At 34.0% G+C, this 21,551-nt stretch overlaps 4 protein-coding genes across 4 annotated transcripts; all 4 read left to right on the forward strand.

Annotated features, from left to right (window-relative positions):
- Nucleotides 1–260: 260 nt before the first annotated feature.
- On the forward strand, nt 261–1,728 carry LOC120580001 (uncharacterized). Its single transcript, XM_039832843.1, has 3 exons — nt 261–390; nt 466–916; nt 1,383–1,728. Exons 1-3 carry the CDS (start codon nt 261–263, stop codon nt 1,726–1,728), a joined length of 927 nt encoding a protein of 308 aa, XP_039688777.1.
- An 893-nt stretch (nt 1,729–2,621) lies between these two features.
- On the forward strand, nt 2,622–3,203 carry LOC120580002 (secreted RxLR effector protein 161-like). Its single transcript, XM_039832844.1, has one exon. It carries the CDS (start codon nt 2,622–2,624, stop codon nt 3,201–3,203), a length of 582 nt encoding a protein of 193 aa, XP_039688778.1.
- Nucleotides 3,204–6,824: 3,621 nt separating this feature from the next.
- Nucleotides 6,825–10,511, forward strand: LOC25494386 (outer envelope pore protein 37, chloroplastic). Its single transcript, XM_013603284.3, has 5 exons — nt 6,825–7,415; nt 7,481–7,672; nt 7,811–7,905; nt 9,427–9,547; nt 10,069–10,511. The coding sequence occupies exons 1-5, from the start codon at nt 6,945–6,947 to the stop codon at nt 10,198–10,200; spliced, it is 1,011 nt and encodes a 336-aa protein (XP_013458738.1). The 5' UTR covers nt 6,825–6,944; the 3' UTR covers nt 10,201–10,511.
- A 1,005-nt stretch (nt 10,512–11,516) lies between these two features.
- LOC25494387 (ankyrin repeat protein SKIP35) lies at nt 11,517–18,739 on the forward strand. Its single transcript, XM_013603286.3, has 4 exons — nt 11,517–11,674; nt 11,991–12,688; nt 13,116–13,548; nt 17,327–18,739. The coding sequence occupies exons 2-4, from the start codon at nt 12,126–12,128 to the stop codon at nt 18,131–18,133; spliced, it is 1,803 nt and encodes a 600-aa protein (XP_013458740.1). The 5' UTR covers nt 11,517–11,674; nt 11,991–12,125; the 3' UTR covers nt 18,134–18,739.
- Nucleotides 18,740–21,551: the final 2,812 nt, after the last annotated feature.

Consider the following 21,551-nt stretch of genomic DNA (forward strand, 5'->3'; position numbering starts at 1 on the left):
ACTTGAGCTAGTATTCACCTCACACTAGTCTAGAAACACATATTTAAGCTGTTAATAAAGCAGCAGGGCAGATTAAACTAAAGGCAAAAGTATGTTTGGATTCGTGGTGAGTTTGACAGAATTAAAACGTGCTACCAGACAATTTAGGCAAAAACATAGTTGAGCACTTCAACCAAATCACAATATGGTCATAGTCTTGTGCTACCGCAATTTAGGAAAAACTATACTTGTGCCATGTATGTGATACTACACAAAATGTAATGGCCGTATGTGATTGGAATATGTGTTTCACTTTTGTATTGGCTGGTTGGGAAAGTACTCCTCATGATGCTCGTGTTTTTTACCAAGCTTTAACAAATGCAAATCTTAATTTTCCACACCCTCCGCCAGGTTTGTTATTTAATATTACTCCAAATGATTTGTTATATTTAACTTACGTTTAAATATTTTTTTCTTTCTTTCTAGGTAAGTATTATTTGGTAGATTCTGGCTATCCAACACCAATAGGGTACATTGGTCCATACAGACATGAACGGTATCATCTTCCTGAATTTAGGCGTTCTAACGGGTTTGCAAATCATAATGAAGTATTTAATTATTATCACTCAAGTTTAAGGTGCACAATAGAAAGAACTTTTGGGGTATGGAAGAACAGATTTGCAATCCTACGTCGCATGCCTAACTTTAAATTTGAGACACAAGTTCAAATAGTTGTCGCAACAATGGTTATACACAACTTTATCCGAAGGAAGGCAGAAATTGATATTGATTTTAATGTTTATGAAGATGAAAGCACGATCATTCACCATGATGATAGCTCATCTAACTTGGATCAATCCCATGTTTTAAATGTAGTTTCGTCGTCAGAGATGGATCGCGTTCGAAACATAATTCGCAATGAAATTATTGAGCACAGGCAAAATAATTAGTATTGTTCTTTAAATTATTATATCAATATTTTAGTACTATAATACACTTTAAATTAGTTTTGTAATAATATTAGTACTTTGTTGCAATTTAAATTCTATTATCTATTTGTAATTTTTATTTTCATGCTATTAGTATTGTAATAACTTATATTTTAACTATATTGCACTTAATTATCCTAATTTAGTTAGCTATGTCCATTTTAGTAATTATACATTCAAAAGCAATTTTGATAAAACTATCCAACCAACATTCAGTTTGTTTAATCAATTCTGCGTTATTGTATCCAAACATAAATCAATTCTCTCATAATCAATTCTGTGAGAATCAATTCTATCAGAATCAATTATGTCAGAATCAATTCTATCTAAAGTTAAACCAAACACACACTAAGTGTCGCAAAATGCTAAATTTCTTGTAGTGACTAGTGCCTACAAACTATATGATCCAAATAGTAAGAAAATAGTATTCAGCAAGGATGTAAAGTTTGATGAAACAAAGTGGTGGAACTGGAAAGACAAGACATCAAATAACTTTGAAAGTCACTTCTATCTATCTGATTCAGAAACAGAAGATGCTGGGACTGAAGAACAAGAAGAAGTAGTTGGTGATACAGATGAAGGAGGTGCAGGTGTTGTTAATAGGCCAACAAGGAATACTCAACCACCAGTCAGGTTGAGAGATTTCCTGATCAAGCAGTCACATATGAAGGTGAAATTGTGCAATCAACAATGCTTGCTAAAGCTGAACCAGTATCTTTTGAGGAAGCTCTTAAACAAAATCACTGGAAGAAAGCAATGATTGAAGAACTAGACTCTATAGAGAAGAATGAAACTTGGAGATTAGTTCAACTACCTACTGATAAGAAGTGTATTGATGTTAAGTGGGTTTTCAAGACAAAACTGAAGCCAGATGGTCAGGTTGCAAAATACAAGGCCGGGCTAGTTGCTAGAGGATTCTTACAGAAGTATGGTCAAGATTATTATGAAGTATATGCTCCAGTGGCAAGGATGGAAACAATCAGATTGATTGTTGCTATAACAGTCAAGAACAATTGGTCAATGTACCAGTTAGATGTGAAATCAACATTTCTCAATGGTGAGCTTGAAGAAGAAGTATATGTGAATCAACCACCAGGATTTGAGATAAAGGGAAAGGAGGAGTATGTATATAAGTTTGACAAAGCTCTGTATGGTTTAAAGAAAGCTCCAAGAGTTTGGAATAAGAAAATAGATAGTTTTCTTGTTCAACAAGGTTTCCTGAAATGTGTAACTGAACATGGAATTTACTGCAGAAACACCACTAATAAGCTTATTGTATGCTTATATGTGGATGACGTGATTGTTACTGGAAACAATGAAGAAGAAATGAAGGTTTTTAAGAAAAACATGATGAAGAGGTTTGAGATGTCTGATCTGGGCAATCTCACATACTTTCTAGGAATTGAGTTTGAAATGAATTCACAAGGAATTCTGATACATCAAAGGAAGTATGCACAAAATGTTTTGAAAATGTTTAATATGATGAACTACAAACCAATTTCAACTCTAGTTGACACATGAGTGAAATTGTCTTTGGTAAATGATGAGAAAGAAGTGGATCCAACTCTATTCAAGCAAATTGTGGGTTCATTAAGGTATTTGTGCCATACAAGACCTGATATTACATATGGTGTAGGTTTGATCAGCAGGTACATGGTGAAACCTACCACCTCACACCTAGTTGCAGCAAAGAGGATTTTGAGATATGTGAAGGGTACTAGCAATTATGGTATCCAGTACTCTAAGAATCCGAGTGGTGAACTAGTAGGGTACTCAGACTCTGATTGGAGTGGAGATAAAGATGACAGGAAAAACAATGCTGCTTATGTGTTCATGATTGGAAATGCAGCCTTTTCATGGAGTTCTAAGAAGGAATCAGTAGTTGCACTATCTTCATGTGAAGCAGAGTACATTGCAACTTCCATGACAGCATGTCAAGCTAAATGGATCAACATGTTACTGATGGAATTGCAATTGGTGAAGGATGAGAAGATGGAACTCAGAATTGATAGCAAATCTACTATAGGCTTGGCAAAACATCCAGTAGCACATGGTAGGAGCAAGCATATTGAAACCAGATTCCATTTTCTAAGAGACCAGTGGAACAATGGAAAGTTTGAAGTAAAGCACTGCAAAACAGATGAACAGATAGCAGACATGCTCACAAAGCCATTGAAGCTAAGCAGCTTTGATTACTTGAAGAAGAAGTTAGGAATGGCTGAAGCATCTAACTAAATGAATTAAGGAAGTGTATTGGTTTAATAATTCAGTTTAGTTAGTTTTAGCTTATGAAGTGCAGCTTCTGATGTCTTCAGAAGCAGAGTCTACTAACAAACCTTGGTTAGCGTGTTAACCAAGGTAGTTAACACGCTAATTTTAAGTGCTGGTTTCATTCTAATTTCATACATTGTTCCATCAATTCTGCCATGTCGACATGCACACACTAATTTGGTCGACCTAACATGCCATCCTATTGAGTAGTAAATGTTACTACAATGACTACAAAAAACACAATAAAAAAATATGGATAATACCTCAAATTCGGTCTACCATTCAATTGATTTGGGTGGGTTAAATTTGAGTTATTTGAAAGGAAAGAAATATTTGCGTCTTTCATCATAATGATACTTCAATGTACCATTTATTCGACAAAGTAAAACTTTTAGTTTTTTCATGATTGAAAGCGAATAATGACATTTTATGTGGCAAAATCTTCTTCAATGTATGAGTTTGCCACCTGATTTTTTTATAGCTTATAACTGACTTTTTTGTTTTTATTTTTGCGTTGATTCAGTATTTTGTATGTGGCTGCTTTTAGGATTCTTTGCGGTTATTTATATATGGAGAATGTTAAGCAGTGTCATAGGGGTATAAATTAAGCAATAAAAATAAGTAAGTTTTTATGAAAAGTTGTGTAGTTATTATTACTTGATCAAAAAATAACAACTTACTCCATCCATTTTTAAATGGGTGTCTTTTTTCAAAGTGATTTTTCAGGGGTCAAGATCCTCTCCATTTATTTCCCTCTCTATTTTCTCCATTTAGAGAGATAAAGACACATAAAAAAGTAAAAAATAATCAATGATGGTGGGACCCATTTAATTAGAGTTGTCAAAATGGGTCAGGGCGACCGGGCTGGCCTTTATTTTAGTGTGGGCCGGGCCGTAAAAAAGCCATGAAAAAACGACCCTATCTTTTTGGGCCAGCTCATCGGGCCTGCATTTTAGATGGGTCGGCCCTTTTTAAAAAAATAAATAGTTTATAAATAGTTTTATTAGGTAAGATTGAATTATTTTATTATGTAATATTAAATTTTGTTGTCTTCAAGGTTCACTTTGTGAGTTATGATAAATACTCTACTTTTGCATTGATTCTTTTGTGCTATTTATCTTTATGGATGTTGACTTAATAGACATTTTATATATAATTTAACTAAGTTTACGAGGACATGTGATTTATTTGATGTATAATAATTTACGTAATATGTTTCTATTAAAAAAAATATGTGATATGTAGCTTTATTGTTCATTCCAAAGATTTTTTTTCGAAAAAAACAAAATAACACATTTTAAAATATGGGTTGGGCTGGCCCATCGGGCCTTGTAGCCCACTACTAATTGGGCTGGGCTCAATTTTAGTAGCCCATGAATCCAGTGGGCTGACCCACTCATACCCATTTATATGAGCTGGCCCACTGAGGCGGGCTGGGTAGGGCCGACCCATTTGACAACTCTACATTTAATGATAGGATCCACTAACTATTTTTTGAGTCAAGATCCTCTCCATTTCTACCATTTGGAGAGATAAAGACATATTTTTTTTTTGAAAAAAATCAAAAGTAATTAATGATGGTGGGACCTACTATATATTTTATGTGTCTATCTCCCTCTCTCCAAATTGCATACTACATTTATTTTGCTAAATGGAGATGATCCTTATCCCTATTTTTTGTGTCTATATCTCTTTAAACTGCATCTTCCATTTATTTTTATAAATGGAGAGGATCTTAATCCGATTTTCAGTTATCAATGTAATAATAATTTGTTCTTTTCAATTGTACATTTTAATTTTTTTTTTGTGGTGTTCGGGGTTCGAACCCTAGACCTTGCATATTTTATGCATTGTCCATATCAATTGAGCTAAGCTCACGAGGACAATTGTATATTTCAATTAATATCGCTTACACTACTCTCAAAATATTAATCTTTCTTTAGTCGAAAACAAATCAACCCATAATAATCCCTAAAAAAAAAACCAATCGTTAATAAGGAGATTTTGATAAAATAATATTTTTTTCTTTTAATAATTGCATTTTTTAACATGTATGTAAAAATCTTAAACGACATTTACTTTGAAATAGATGAAATATATTTTTTGCAACAAAAAAAAAAAAAAGATGGAATATATTTTTAAGATAAAATTTTCATTTATAGATTTTTTAACCAATGCTCCAGGGGCTATCACATCTCATACATATTTTATTTTGGCTTTAAAAAAAGAAGGTTAAATATGTTTTTCATCAATACTTTTTAGTCAACTTATTTATAATTTTTATATTTTTTAATAAAATTTTCAAAAATAGGTAGAATATCATAACAATTTCTAGATTTTTTTTTTAATTTTTTAATAAAACATGCATTAAATATGATTTTAACGTGAAAAATATATATTTAAAAATGTGTTGATGTTAGGTAGCACACAAGTATATGTGATCGCATTTAAACGTGCGTCTACAAATTTGGTCACTTGTTCTTTAAAAAAAACAATAAAAAATTTGGTCACTTGAAATTTTTTGAAGAATTGCTGTTTACACATTACATAAGGCTGTGCCACACGAGTAGTTTACGAAAATTCTCTTCAGCAGTTAACTGTCGAAGTTTTAGTAAACCGGCGGCAGTTAACTGCCGAGGAAAACCTCGGGAGTTAACTACCGAGGAAAACTTCTGCAGTTAACTACCGAGGAATACTACTGAAAACTTCGGCAGTTAACTGCCGAGTAAACCTGAAACTGTTTATTTTTTTTAACAAAAACCATAAATTGTCTTAATAATATTTATTGATTTTAAATGTTTCAATTATTATTTTGGTACGTTTCAAACAATTGCAGTATTATATTTATGTGTATATGTCTTGGGTTTGAAATTTTTAAGTTGGGAAAACGGGGTGTTACAATATTCAATGTGAGAACAGTTTTAGTGAATTGAAGAAGCGGTTAACGACAACTCCGATTTTGATTTTGCCAAAGTTCGATGAACCTTTTGTGGTATATTGTGATGCGTCCAAGTTGGGTATAGGTGGTGTGCTTATGCAAGATGGAAAAGTAGTAGCTTATGCTTCGAGACAGTTGAGAATTCATGAGAAGAATTACCCTACGCACGATTTAGAGTTAGCTGCTGTGGTCTTTGTATTGAAGATATGGAGACATTACTTGTATGGTTCGAGATTTGAGGTGTTTAGTGATCACAAGAGTTTAGCGATCACAAGAGTTTGAAGTATTTTTACATTTAAATCAATGTAAAAATTAAGTAATGTGCAAAACAATATTCAAATGCTTAATTTTTACATTGATTTAAATGCTATTCTTATTAAGATATATACGCATAAATATAATACTGCAATTGTTTGAAACGTACCAAAATAATGATTGAAACATTCAAAATCAATAAATATTATTAATTACAATTTATGATTTTTGTTATAAAAAAAAAATAGGTTTCGGCAGTTCTGTCGAAGGGCATTTTTGTAAAGTACTCGTGTGACACAGCCTTATGTAACGTGTAAACAACAATTCTCAAAATTTTGGACACTTCAACGAGAAAAATAAAAATGGGCAAATGTAAGCACTAAGCAGCAAAAATGACTTTATCATGTTTTAGCGAATAAAATAAAATCCGCGGTGCTGGCCACAAGGGATTTGTTTCAATTTTAGTTAGTGTTGCAGAGTAGAGTGAGATAAGTGACTAGTGGGTGGTGGAGATGGATTCAGCAACCGGAAACCCTAATAATTACACGCTCCAAAAAATCCAATCCTCACCGGCGGTAGCTGATCCGCCGCCGCCGTCGTCAACCAATCATATCTTGTCATTTCCGAGTAGGCCTGCCCTCAGAATTACCACCGAGTTCGACAGCGAAAGCGCAAACTTCTTCCACAAAGTTTCCTGTAAATTTTTGGACAGTCTCGCCAAATTGAAATTATCGTTTCACAACAACAGTAAAGGCGATATCTCCGAGCCTCAGATCAGCTTCGTATCGAAGCACCTTAGCCTCCACTACGACCTTGAAGACCATAGCGCTCTCGTTAAGAGTTCCGTTGACGTTGGTCCCAGATTCAAACTCACTGGTGCTCATGATGTTAAGGCTCAACAAGGAGAGGTTACAATGGTTGCTAATATCGCTGACCCCGGCTATGCACTTCAACTATCAACACCACTTCCATCCGCTGGATTGGTATGTTCTTTTTCTTGAGTTGATTTGATTGCCTCTACTATCATTCATTTACTTCTATTTTGCAGCCAAAAGCAACTTTCAGATTTCCTCTAGGTGAAGTTTCGTTACAAGAGAAAGAGGAGGAGCAGCAGGAGGAGGAACAAGTCAAGATAAAAAATTCCTTGTTAGTCAGCGGGATTCTTAAAGGTCAATTTTTGAAAGGTGTCTGCACTGCCCACTACAAGGATGATGAATTGAAGTTAAGATACCGCTACAAGGTATATTACTGCTTATCTTCCCAATTTTTATCATTTTATCTATAATTTCTACCATCTCTTCAATTTATTACCTTAGCTGCTTGAGTAGTTATTTGACACTCATATAAGATTGTTTTTAAATGTTTCAAATAAATGCAGGACGACGAGATGTCATTTCTTCCCATACTTTCTCTCCCTTCAAATGATTTGTCATTTGCCTTCAAGCGTAGGTTTGGTCTATCCGACAAGTTAAGGTTAGAACTTATAACACCCTCTCAAGATTTTTTTTCTATTACTTGCAATAATATGTGATCCATCTATAAATGTTATGTTAAAATTGTTTTATCAAGTGGTGGTGACACTCGAGTTCAAATCTGATAAGAACTGATTTTACTGATAACAAAAGTGAAGACCACTCAGACTAGCTGCTTATCAGAATAGAATTCTGAATTTCTTGAAATATAAACAGGTTAGAAAAGAAAGAAAATACAGCCTCAGGAAGAAGGAACAAAACAGTCAATCCCATCCAAAACTACTCTACACAAATTTGCTTGTCACGCCTTGCTACATTTCTTTGTTTTGTTTTTAACCCTATGAGATAAATAAGAAAGAAAATGAAGAGAACGGAAAATTGAGGCCCCATTCACTTTGTGAAATCATTTTGTTTTTCCTTTTCTAAAAATATGTGTTCATTTTAACTTGATAATACAGGGATGTGGGGCTCTTGAATTGAACCCATTGTGATGAAGAGAAGATGAGATGCTAGTTAGAGATTATTCATTTCTTGAATGTTGAATTAATGAAAACAACATTTTGTCATTTTCATAGTTTCCAAAAAATGCAGACAATTGTTAACTGCAAGAGTCTATTAACTTCTTGTTAGCAAGTAAAATTAACATAAATCTTAGAAAATGAAAATAGGAAATGTTTTTGCAAATTAGACGGGTTTTGAGTAACTTCAACTAATAGACATAAGGGAATAAAAATCAAATGTTTCCTTCACCATTTTCTTTTATGATATTTGAAAACAAATTTTCAGAAACTTTCAGTGGCACAACACTGTTTTCATTGTTCTTAAAATTACATTCTTCATAACGTGTCTTCCATCTTCTCTCTATTACAATTGTTACTACTTGAGTGTTCCATCTCCTTGTAATTTAAAATAAACAAATTTTAGAAAGTGAAAATTAAAAATGTTTTTAAAAAGTGATTAGTCCCTAATTTTTTTTATTTGCTGTGAGTGAGAACTATGACCCTTAATATAATTTCATTGGAATTACCGACTCTTTTTACACGAAACGTTCATTTATTGTTTAAAACTTTAATCAACTACTTTACATTCGGACCAACACATAGTAATCAACTACAATGTAAGCATCAACTGGTTTCTGCATAATCTAAAACAAGAACACTACTGAAACACGATACAGCTTACCCCAATTAAACGCTCCTTCGATAGCATGCACTTACTGAATCCAACCTAAAAGTAATTGATTGTTAGCATTTTCTTTTTTGGCTATGGTTTGTGGGTTATTTCCTTTGTCTGTCTCTTCATTGGAGAGTGGAGACACACGTTGATGGGTAGGGCACCAACAAGAGAACAAGGTATTTTGGCCTAAGACACTCATTTGAGCCCTTATTTTGGTGTTTCCTTTGCAAATCACATGGGTCCCACTTACCTTTTTGGCCAAAGATGCTCTAAGGGTATTCGTTAACAAGATCCTTAAAATAATAAGCTCCTTACTAATATGGCTTTTAAAATGCTTTATGGATAGTTACTGGTACAATTGTGATTCCAACTATTGGAGTGCTGTCTACAAGCATACCTATGGTGAAGATTTCAAACTTAAAGCTGGTTATGATTCAGAGGTTCGCCTTGGCTGGGCATCCCTTTGGGTATGTGTCTCATTTCGCAATTTTTTTTTTTCCATTACCAATTTCATTAATGCCATCTGTGAATACTCCTTTCGATTTTACATTTCTAATTGTGGCTATACACTACTAACTATCTGTTGACTTTGGGCGCACATATTTCAAATTACAACTGATGTTACTATTAGAGATATGTTGCACTTAAATTGGGATTTTACAGTTTTAGACATAACACGATACTGCTTCCTTCCTGCATATAAAGGATTTTTTGAACCATAACAAATGATCTAGTTAAAATAGCTTAATGCTTTAGCCGTTTGTTCAGTATAACATTATTGTCAATACTTTGCTTTTATCTCCTTTTTATTTTTTTTGTTGTAATTTCAAAATTCTACTAATTTTATCTCTCAACTATTAAATTAAAATTCAGTTTTCAGTATTCGGAAATTAGTCTCTCATCTTTATACTGAGAAATTCAGAATGATAGCATGAAAAGTATAAGCTTAGTGTCTATAATTCATTAGTGACACATTAGCTTCCTTCAGGTTGGAGATGAAGGTGGGAAAGCAAAAACAGCTCCAATGAAGATGAAAGTTCAATTCATGCTTCAAGTGCCACAGGATGACATAAAATCTTCGGTTTTGATGTTTCGGATTAAGAAGAGATGGGACATTTAATGGTCTCCTACCGAAATTTCCTGCAATTCATATGTCAATTATTAAAAAAAAATATGGGTATTCTCCAAAGGTGGCATTTGGCTAGTCGATATCTGCAAGTCCATCTAATTCCTTAGCGGTGTGGCTGGCTAGATTGCACGAAGTTACTGTCAGATAATTTAACAATATTCAATCCTTCAAAATCTGTAAAGATTGTTTTCATCTTTGTACGCTGCTGGCGAATTATAGTTATCAGAAAGATGACGCTGAAGTTAGTTACTCTCCGTCTTGCAACACGACCTTAAATAAATGATTTTTAACTTGTTTGGATACAACTGTACAAAAGTTGACTTTTTTATTGTAAAATTACTATGAAGGATACTAAAAATAGGGAAACACAAGGATAAAATTGAAATATTAATTTTTTTTAGATATCTTTTTCCGAAAATATCTCTTATATTTTTTCTCTCCTTAAAAAGATGCATTTTTTGAGAAGCTATTCATAACTACTTCTCATTTGGAGTCTTTTTATGATAACAAAGAGATACAATATTGTTAAAAGTGATTATTTAAAAAAAAACTAGAACAAGCAAACTCTAAATCTTTTTATGATAACAAAGAGATACAATATTTCTTCCGGTCTTGCTAACAAGTAAAGAATTCAAAAATGTAAGAATTTTTAAATTTTATGTAAAAAAGGTTACTTTTTATACTTTCAATGTGTTGATTAACTGATTTCCAAGGAAAAATTTATTTTTTAGACTTCTTAACAAATGTCTTTAAACATTTGTTAGCATTTTTTTTTCTTTATATAAGATCAAAATACGGTTTTTTGTAATGTTCAATATTTTTTTTTAAAGAATGTCCAATATTGTTATACTATCGTGGATTGTTTATTTTTCTTCTAAAAGATACTATCGTGTATTTTTTCTTTGAGAGATGATACTATCGTAGATCGTTAATCATGTTGTTATTATAAATATGTAATATTTTAATAAGATTTAACTATTTTTAATTGATAATTTAAATGATTTTATAAAAATGCTAAAATATTTTATTTTTGACAAGATAAAAATGATAAATTTGTTTAAATAAAAAGTAAAATAAAATATATATTTTTTGGATCAAATAGCCTAACATTAATACTCACTTAAATTCCATTCCTATTGTCTTTGCAAGTTGCAAAAGGTTTTTTTTGTCAAATACTCCAGGGGTTAGAGATATTCGGAAGGTAAATAAGTGAGATGTTTCTGGTTTGAACCGAGTAAGTTAAGTTGACGGGGACAATAAAATAAAAGTTTAATATAGGGTATTTGCTTTTTTTTTTTTTTTTTTTGACAAATAATATAGGGTATTGCTATCATCTATATTTGACGTCTGAAATGAAATGGAACTCGCATAAACAATCACAATTCTTCAAAAAGAAAATAAAATTCACAATTCATTGGTCAGGCAGAGTGGGTTTTCGTCTTTCTCTATCTCGTAACGCAATCAGGTTTTCTGCCAATTCATTCATGCTTTTCGATTATTTATTATTATTTACGATTGATTCTTTTGTGGCATTTTTCTCTTTCCCCGTCGCAACGCAACTATTACCTTTCGAAATGAAATCGTGTTGTATGCAATGTTAATTTCTAATTAATAATCGTTATTTACTGTGGCTGGGTTGATCGGACAATTTAGATTCCTTAATTTAATTTAATTTAAGCATATCATCACCATCTATCCATGTATGTATTCTCAATTGGTTGTTACAATATTAACTAACTAACTCAATTGTGTTTGTTTGGGTTTGAAATTTCATATGCTAGTTTTTGGATTGTCTCTTGAAGAACGAGTTTTAGCTTTTGATTAAAAGAGGACATCATGATATCTGTCTAGGTGAGAGTAATAATTTATTTGTGACCATTGATTGAAACACCACCACCACCATTGGGTTTAATTAAATGGAAATCAAATCACAAGATAACAAAGTTGAATTCCAAGTAAATGAAAATCAAGCTTATGCATCAGAGAAAGGAGAAAATAGCAGTGTAGTTTTCTCAAGGGAAACACCTCTAATGAGGAAAGACTCAACCATGTCCAGTTCTCTTCATTGTTGTAATACCAAGAAGCTCAAATCCAGGGCCGCTACAACGGATCATGAGCTTGGGAGTAGTGACAATATTCTGTTGGAGAAGAAACTATGTAGACAAGACAGGATTGAATTGGGCCGGTCATTGCAAGGTGCAGTCAGTTCCCATAACTGGGATCTTGCAGAAAGTTTGATTCTTGTTGCTGATCCACAAACACTTAATGATGCCTTGTGTATTACCCTCGATTCCATCTGGTTTTTGACCACTGAGTTTGAACTTAATGGAATAACTCTATTTATCAAGAAGATCATTGCGAACGGTGCTTATGACTTCACTAGGGCTACTCTAAGGACTTCATTCCTTGCTTCATGTGTTTCTGCATGCCAGAGCAGAACAATGAGTCTTGTTGATACTATTACTGTAATGGCTCAGAGGTATGTACAAGTTTCCATTTCTACTCTAGTCATCAATAAAGTAGTTGATTTTAAAGATTTATTTTCGGGAGGGGAAAGAGGGTAGGATGGTAAGAGAACTTGTTTCTTGTCAGAATGAGAGCAAACATTAGCAGTTTTATTGGATGTATTGTTAGGATTAAAACATTCTTAAAATGTTATATGATTTATATTTTATTTAATCTCGGTTATTCATGCAATGCATGGCTTACAAGTAAAATTTGATGCTAGTTTCTCTATGACTCTATCAGCTGGCGTGTTACTAGGTAATCTCAAATGATGCCTTTTCCAGTCATATGGTAGAGGGGTTTGACTAATATGGAAACAATAAATGCATCGTTTAGCGTGTTTCTGTTCAAATTTCTGCAGCTATTGTAATTGCAGTAAAGTGAACTCCACTTTTTGCTAGGTTGCATGAGCGTCTCCAGGAATGCAATGGAGATGAAGTCTTGAAGGCAGAAGCTGGTGCTAAGGTGCAAAAGTTTACTGAATGGGCTCTGAAATGTATTGGCATCCATTCCAATCTTCAGGATGATAGTAATAATGTGATACACATCTCAGCTGTTGAGACCCAGCTCCGATTATCTGCCTTTAAGACCTTCATTGATCTTGCTGGCAACCGCCTTACGGGGAAGGACTTCAGTGAGGCCTTTGATGCGGCTTGCTTTCCTCTTACTCTTTTCTCAAGCTCATTTGATCCAGGCTGGGCATTTGGCATGTCGGCTGCTGTGATCCAAGGGTTGCTGGGCATGTTAGTAGAGGGGGGTGCAGACAATGTCAATCAGTGTTTCTTGGAGGCTTCACGTTTTGGAAGTACAGAACTTGTCCGTGTACTGTTGCAGGTAATCTAGCTTTCATATTCTTCTATTCCTTAACAATTAATGTTTCCACATCTAAGATAAGAAAATCATACGAGACATATACAAGGATATCTAAATATGTTTATAATCAAGATACGTTATACACACACACTTCCTCCATAATGAAATATAAGCAAAAAGGGTATTTGAACAGTTGATGTATGTGATTTAAATTTTGACCACATACGTCAACTTTTCAAATACACTTTTTGCTTATATTTCATTCCGGAGTGTGTGTGTGTAGGGGGTGTATCAAGTGAGATGAGTTTCTTAATATGAGAGGAATTCATAATAGCCATTAGATTAAATTAATGGTTCAGATTAAATTCCTTTTTAAAGTATACCACCCCTTATGATTTCTCTCTCGCAAAAACCTACCCAAATTCACGTTAGACACTGTTGGATAATATAAACCCAAACTCTGCCTTCATCTTTCACATATGCATCGACTCTTTGGACCCACCTGAGAATTACCTTTTCATTTGGGCAATTGTGTTTATATGTTACTTTACAATATGTTTGATTTAATCCATAATAAATAAGGAGTATTTTTTATCCACTGAATGCTATAATCACTGCTTACTGCCTCTACCTATAAATCAACATACTGGGTATAATCAAATAACAATGAATGAGAGGAGAGTAAGAGAAAAGATGCAAAAACAAAAGAGACAGCCACCGCTAAATCTTTGTTAGGTTTCTGCGACATAAATCATAGGCATAACATTTAGGTTTCTGTGAGAGAGAAATCAGAAGAGGCGAGGGCGACATACTTTAGAAAAGAATTTAATTGAAACCATGGACTTAATCTAATGGCTATTATGTATTCCTCTCACCTCTCATTAGAAACTCCTCTCACTTGATGCATCCCATGTGTGTGTGTATTTGAGAATGATAGAAACAATTTACAACCATTAGATCAGAACTTATGGCTGAGATTCACATGACTTCGTTCATAGAAAAAAATGCAGCGCTTGCACTTCTGCCTCATCCATACTTTCCTATGTTTCTCACTTTGCACAATATTGACATCTCTTTTATTTAGCAATTCTTGAGGCGAATCACAAAGGAAGTACATCGATCAACCACTAAGTGGACCGATTAATCTTTTCCAGCACTATCCATTTTCCTGCTAAAGTATAAATGGCTCTCTTTTAAATATCTATGACAGAAGTATAAGTTCATGAATTAGTAAACTATTCCCACCAACTTTATTCTTTGTATGAAAATATATGATCCACACCACTTCAAAATATATGTTCCATGAACACTTTTAAAAGGGTTTAATTTTTATTCCAGCACCAGAAAGACACGGAAGATAAGTGTTAAATGAAACAGTTAGGTGTATACAATATGAGAAAAGGTGTCGCTAAATAGAGATTGTGCGACAGGTGGATTTTAACATTTTGGGCTGTTTGCTTAGAAAGTAAAAAATGCAGAGATAGAACTCCAGTGAAATAAGGGAGAAACATCATGTTAGTGGTGTAAGGGGATGATAGTGGGGAGAAGATGAAAAGTTGAATTGAGTGAATAGTCTGCAAATGAAAATGGATCTGAAACGTCTATGATACCCGGCACGTGATCATTCAAAATATAACTTTTAATCCTAGCCATTTATCAATCCAAAGGTTACTAATTGCTCCTCTCATTCTCACATAAAAAATGCATTCCCATTAGATATGCCCCATATATGAGATAGGATCAATTGACACCATGCGTCAAACTTTATTTTGACACCAAACCATATCTATCTCATTTAATCCGAAGGCTCTGAATTCACTTAATCTTGCATGTGACCCTCATATTCTCCATTCTTCACTCTCTCCTTCTTTTGCGCTTTTTGTGGTTTTCGTTCATCTCCTTCTCCATTGCGTGCACCTGTTCATAGGTTTTGTTTATCTAATGTGCTGCTCATAGAAATTAAAAACCCATAATTCAATTAGTGGTGGAGATGAATTGAAAAAAGAATAAAATATATTTATATTTAACTTAATATCCTTCCATGCCTTTTTTACCTTTTAGATGATGAAGAATCACCAGTTTTAATTTGCGATCTCTTGATTCATTTTTCTCTCAAAAAAATCTCTTGATTCGTCCTATTATAATTTCGGTTAAGATTATTGTTTTTATTAAGATAATAGAATCATAATGTTTTTTGAATTTAGACATCAATTTTTTTGTTTTGAATTTATAAGTCAAAGCCTAGTAATAATAGCAATGGATGGTTTTTAGTCTTTGGGTTGAGACAAAATCGAGATAAGATGCTGTTGAGGAAATGTGTAAACTGTAAACCATTTGTGTCACGCATGAAAGGGAGCCAAAAATAGCAAGAACCAGAACCTGACTGCAATGAGATGGTCACATGACTTTTTTAAAGTAATGCTTGTGATCATAACAAGAAGCCATAGTGACATATTTTCTCCATCTATACCAGAATATATCCTTCTAACTGAACGTGTCGCAAACACAGAAAAAATTTGTCTTTAGCGAGTAAAACGTTTCGAAGATGAATGTGTCGGACACGTTCTGGGCTTCATAGTTAGTTCCCCTTCCCTTTTAAATTTCTAATGGTATTAGCCAACTTCTTTTATTATACTACCTCCGTTCCTTTTTAATTGTCACATTTTGACGTTTTACACAAACCAAGATAATCAACAATTGATACTACCTTTGATGCAATAAGCTATACTTTTACTATAATGACCTTATTCATTTAATATCCATTTCATATATTTTTCTCTCCACAATAAATAACTAAGGATAATATTGGTAAAACAATATTTAATGTTGCATTGAACTTTGAAAGTGACAGTTAAATAGGAACAAAATTTTTCTCCAAAAGTGACACTTAAAAAGGAACGGAGGGAGTAATTAGTTAAAAGTAAACCAAGTGATTGAACTCAAGTGGTTAATGAGCTCCCCTTGGGATGAATCGTTCGAGAGAACCCGAGTTTGATACCTGGTGGGAATAATTCTAGCCAAACTTTACTTACCTCCCGGCCGAACTCCGGGTTACTAGGCCCCGTCCCCTATGAACCGGAGGGTTAACACATATTTTTTTTAGTTAATTGCAGCTATTCGACCAATTTTTTTTTTTAAAAGCAGCTATTTTGGACAGTGACTGAAAGCATATTTATTAAATGATGGTGCATTTAGTTCCAGTTGTATTATTACCGAGTGTCATATCGCAAAGTTGTTTTTTTTTTTTATTCAAATCCAAAGAATTCTGATTAATTTATACGTAGGTCATCAATTCCGCATTGTATAAAAGGAGGCGTTAAACAAAACACCTGTTTTTCCTATTTTTCATCGTAAAGAGAATTCAAGTCATTTTATCGACATGAGTGTTCTATATCGAAAAAATTACAATTTCCGTATTAACATAGTGGTAGAAAGAATACTACATTGCGTCTAAACTTCAAACTGGTTAGCTTTAACCATGGTAATGCTCCAAAATTATTGGTTGATAGAGAATCAAAGTAGATTTACCAATGAATCGCGAAATGCTATGGTTCTTAACTAAGGATTGTGTATATATGTTTTTGTCTTGTTTATGTTAATTTAGCAGTGGGTATCCATTCTACTACATATGTTAGAGGAATTTTGGGATGAGATGTTTCAGCATTATCACTTTCTCCCCTTTATATATACATGTGAAGTTAGGTAATGAATTTTACTGATTTTGGATATTTTAATAATGCAAAGTGTTCTTAAAATATTTGGTTCATGTTTGTCTGGTTTGGGAATCAAACTGATGCAGATTGCACAAAGAAACAACTTGGATGTTGATGTTGACTTAGCCTTGGGCTTTGCCTCCCATTACTGCAAGATAGGCACTATGGAGTGCTTGGTGGAAGAGGGAAATGCCATAGCCTTTTTGGGCCCTTTGATGAGAGCTGCTGAAAGGGGTTGTATGCAAGTTGTTGAGTGGTTTGTGCAGAGGGGTTGCCGAGACATGGAACTCTGCCTTGCCCTTACTGCAGCCACTTCTAGCTGTCAAGTTCACATTGCTTCGTATCTTCTTCCCCATGTACCCCAACAGGTTCTTGCAGCGCTTAGTGTTGAAATTCTCAAAGCTGCTGGTGAACGCAGTGGTGGATCTCTTGAAGGTGTGTCATTTCTCCTCCAATCTGACTTCTTAGGTGATCCCGCAGCAACTTATGCTGTTGCAGACATTATTGCTAAATTGGAGGATGAGGCTGTTGCTCCCGAGCTAAAGGCTTTTCTTAAAGAGCATTGGTCAGAAGGAGCTTACATAGAAGGATTAAAGTTAGGGCAAGAGCATTACATGAACCTTGTGAGAATCATTGAACGGGGTGAGTCTCCTATTTGCTTGAGAGATCTTCCATCCCCACTGACTGTGGCAATTGCTTATCTCCCACTTTATAGAGAGTGTGTCAAGGCGGGTGGCTGCTTGTTTTCTCAACGACTTAGGGGACAATTGGTTGAAGCTGCAAGAAGGCTTGGGGATAGGGTCTTTGATGAAGTGACTAATGCTAGAGATTTACTAGTGATTTTGGAGCGTCATCTTCCCCAATTTCTGCTCCCTCTTACCAGCGTCGCTTAGGTAGATTTGGCTACCATTGTTATATATTTTGCATTTTTATTTCCTTTTGCCACCCTTCTTTATTATGTAATGAATGCCACTATTGATGTTTTTCTTTTCTTACTGAGAAACGAAGTTTTATGGTAGGTTTTTCTCACCATCTACAACCTAGTGTCTTAAATTTCATATTTTTTAATTTATTATTAGAACTAGCGTGTTATACCATGCATAGTAAGTTTATGAGTTGTTGGCTGTGTACATGAGTATAAAGTTAGCAAGGGAGGTGGATACAATCAGGCGATGATGGAATCGGATGCTCTTATGGCAAAAAGTCTGCTACAGCAGAATTGTTGTCCGACTCATCTGTGTTCTGTGCTGGTGGTCAGAATAGTGGATATGGCTAAACCTATGGCGATTAGTAGTTTTAGATATGTTCCTACAAGTGCTAATCAAGCTGCAGATTGCTTGGGAAAAAGAGGGCTTTCTTTTGGATTGATTAGTGATGTCTATGATAATGTTCCCATTTTTTTTTGGGTTAAGATTTCTTTTGGAAGATGTAATGCATTTTGGTAAGTTTATGAGATCCTTGTATATCACAAATGTCCAAGTAACATTTCCAATTTTAAACATGGTAAGTTTATGAGATCCTTGTATCACAAATGTCGAAATAACATTTCCAATTTTAAACATCAGGCAAAAAAATGCCACAAATGCCTATGGTTGGGCATCGGTTCGGGTCCAAACCCCCTAAATTGATAGGTGATATGTATAAGCCCAACTAACTGTATTTTTTAAAGACTATTAATTTTCCCACGCTATCTTATTCTTGTGCGTCTTATTTCTTCTTCTTCGAAAACACCCTCTGTTTGGATTCTATAATTTGAAACAGATTATTAGGTATTTTCGGTTTTTATAATATGAAACAAAACAAAATATAAAGAAAATGTCGTAAACACTCATACAATCTGTTTAAATGAATATGAGCGGTCAGTCATTAACCTATCCTAGACTGTAACTACAGTCAAATGAAATATTTAAAAAGCATAAACAGACCAAAAATGCATTAAACACACAAAGCGTCCACACAATCTAGGAGATTTCGGATTATATAATCCAAAATTCAAAGCATTTTCAGATTGTATAATCCGAACCGTCCCAGACTGTGTTTAAGTTTAATTTTTGAAGGGTTTTGTAATATCCCGCTTATCGGTTCCACGATATTTTATCTGATAACCTAGATTTTGGTACGCTTAAGAAGAAGGGTATTTTGATACTTGCACGTAGGGAGTGATGAGATAAAACCGCAACTGCACGGTCTTACCGAAGTAGTATGAAAAGAGTATCGTTCCGACAGGGAGTAGTTTAATTCAATTAACCTTTGATAATGATTAGAGGAGAAAAGAGTTGTAAGTTGGGGTTTTCAAGCGATTGAAAGATAATAATAATAAAAGGAGCCTTGGGATCATTGGTTCATCTAAATAACAAGTCCTTCACAAACCAAACTATAAGCTTATAACTTTATGTTAGACCTAATTTCTCAAGATAGTTTCTCTTGTGTTCGTTTAGCAACCAAGCCTATTTCGCTGACTTGATTACTATTAGATTTTGGTTCCTCTAACAACCAAGCCTATTTCGCTGACTTGATCACTATTAGTTCCCTTGAAGATCGAAACTATATGTCTCAAAGATTGCAAAGACTATTTCGCTGCCTTTGCAATCCTTGTCTAAATTCACTTGTTCGAATATCAAAGCTCCACTTTCGTTTTATGAATTGATATTTGAGATAATGGATAAACAATTATCAAACCCTCCACTTTCGTTTCCACAGTTTGATAATGATTGATCCATGTTAAAGCGGTGAATTTAGATAAGAAATTAGGGTTACATAAGATTAAGGCTTAGAGCTTGGCTTGATTAGGATTATGTCATTTAGACTTATCCAACAATCCCAAGACAAGGAGAAGTCTACTCACTCATGTTCATCGTAGACACGGGGAAGAAGAGAGAAAGCATAAAAGTAAATGACAAGAAAATAAAGGAAAAGAAAAGAACTTTTATTAGAAAAGCAATTGTCACTTATTGAATTCCAAGAAAAGATGAATATTTGTGATGGATAGCTACTCTATTTATAGCATACATTCGACTTAAAATCTAAGCAATTACATTACTGGAATGTTCCACAAGAAACTGCGGGCTAAAATAGAGTAGCTTAAAATCTAAGCAAAAGCAGCAAAAGTGACTCTGGAGGGTGGCACGGCCATGCCAATGCTAGCACGGGCCGTGCGAAGCTTCTGACTTTGGGGAGACGTATTTTTGTCTCTGAATCTTCATATTTTCGTACTAAATCAGCTCCAAGTCCCTTTCTTTTGCTCCAAGACTCAATCCATCGAATATTCGTTCCTGAAATATAATAAAGTGCAATTTGTAGTAAACTAACTCAAAATAAAATCTATTTAAAACTAAACTAAATAACATATAAAAATAGATATTAAATGACTCATCAAACTCCCCCACACTTGAATCTTTGCTTGTCCTCAAGCAAAAGGCATAAACATGGTAGCATAAAATAACATTATCATCTGACAATTAAATTAAAGCACATGTCTCCTCAAAGGCTTTTATTTCAAAGAGTACACTAATCACAAACTCAAGCATTTCTTGTAATCATTTTTCAACCCATAAATCAAGTCTTAAGTGAGTGTGTGTGTAGTCCAACCATTTTCTTGCTCCTGTATAAGATAGATATAATGAGGAACATGTTCTAATCCTAGTACTAAATCAACCAAGAAAAATTCTTCCTTCATTTCATATAAGAGAGATGGGAGTTTTTGTGACCTTTTGATCTTTTGCCAATTACATTTTGTGTACTTTATTTAAGGAACAACACCTTCACGTAGGAGGTTGGAGGGCCTACCCCCTTCCCCAATCTAGATTCAATGGTGCCCCTTAAAACATCATCTTCACGTAGGAAGTTGTAGGGCCTACCCCCTTCCTCAATCTAGATTCAATGATGCCTTTTAAAGTTTCTTTTTCAAGATAACATTACCTTCAAGATAACATGCCTTGAAATAAATTTTAGCTTGACTTTTTATAAACTCCTTTATACTAACTTATACTATTTTTACTTTGAGAATTTTTAAAGGTTAACGTACCACTAAAATTAGAACGCATTGTGTAAGAAGGTGTGTGGAGTTCCCTTAGATAGTCCATACCCTTAGGTTTGTGTGTTTGATTGTGTAAGAAGGTGTGTGGAGTTAGATTCTAATGATTAGGGATTTTATTACCCATTGTGCCATGATTGTCGAAAACATGTTAATGTTGCCATGCATTTTATCTTTGACTGTTTTTATGTGTTCCGAAAGTATAAGGTACATTAGGAGACTTGAAATTGAGGTTTTTGATGCTAAAATACGTTTTATGAACTTATGGACTGAAGAAA

This window comes from Medicago truncatula, chromosome 4 (assembly GCF_003473485.1).
Source record: "Medicago truncatula cultivar Jemalong A17 chromosome 4, MtrunA17r5.0-ANR, whole genome shotgun sequence".
NCBI lineage: Eukaryota > Viridiplantae > Streptophyta > Magnoliopsida > Fabales > Fabaceae > Medicago > Medicago truncatula.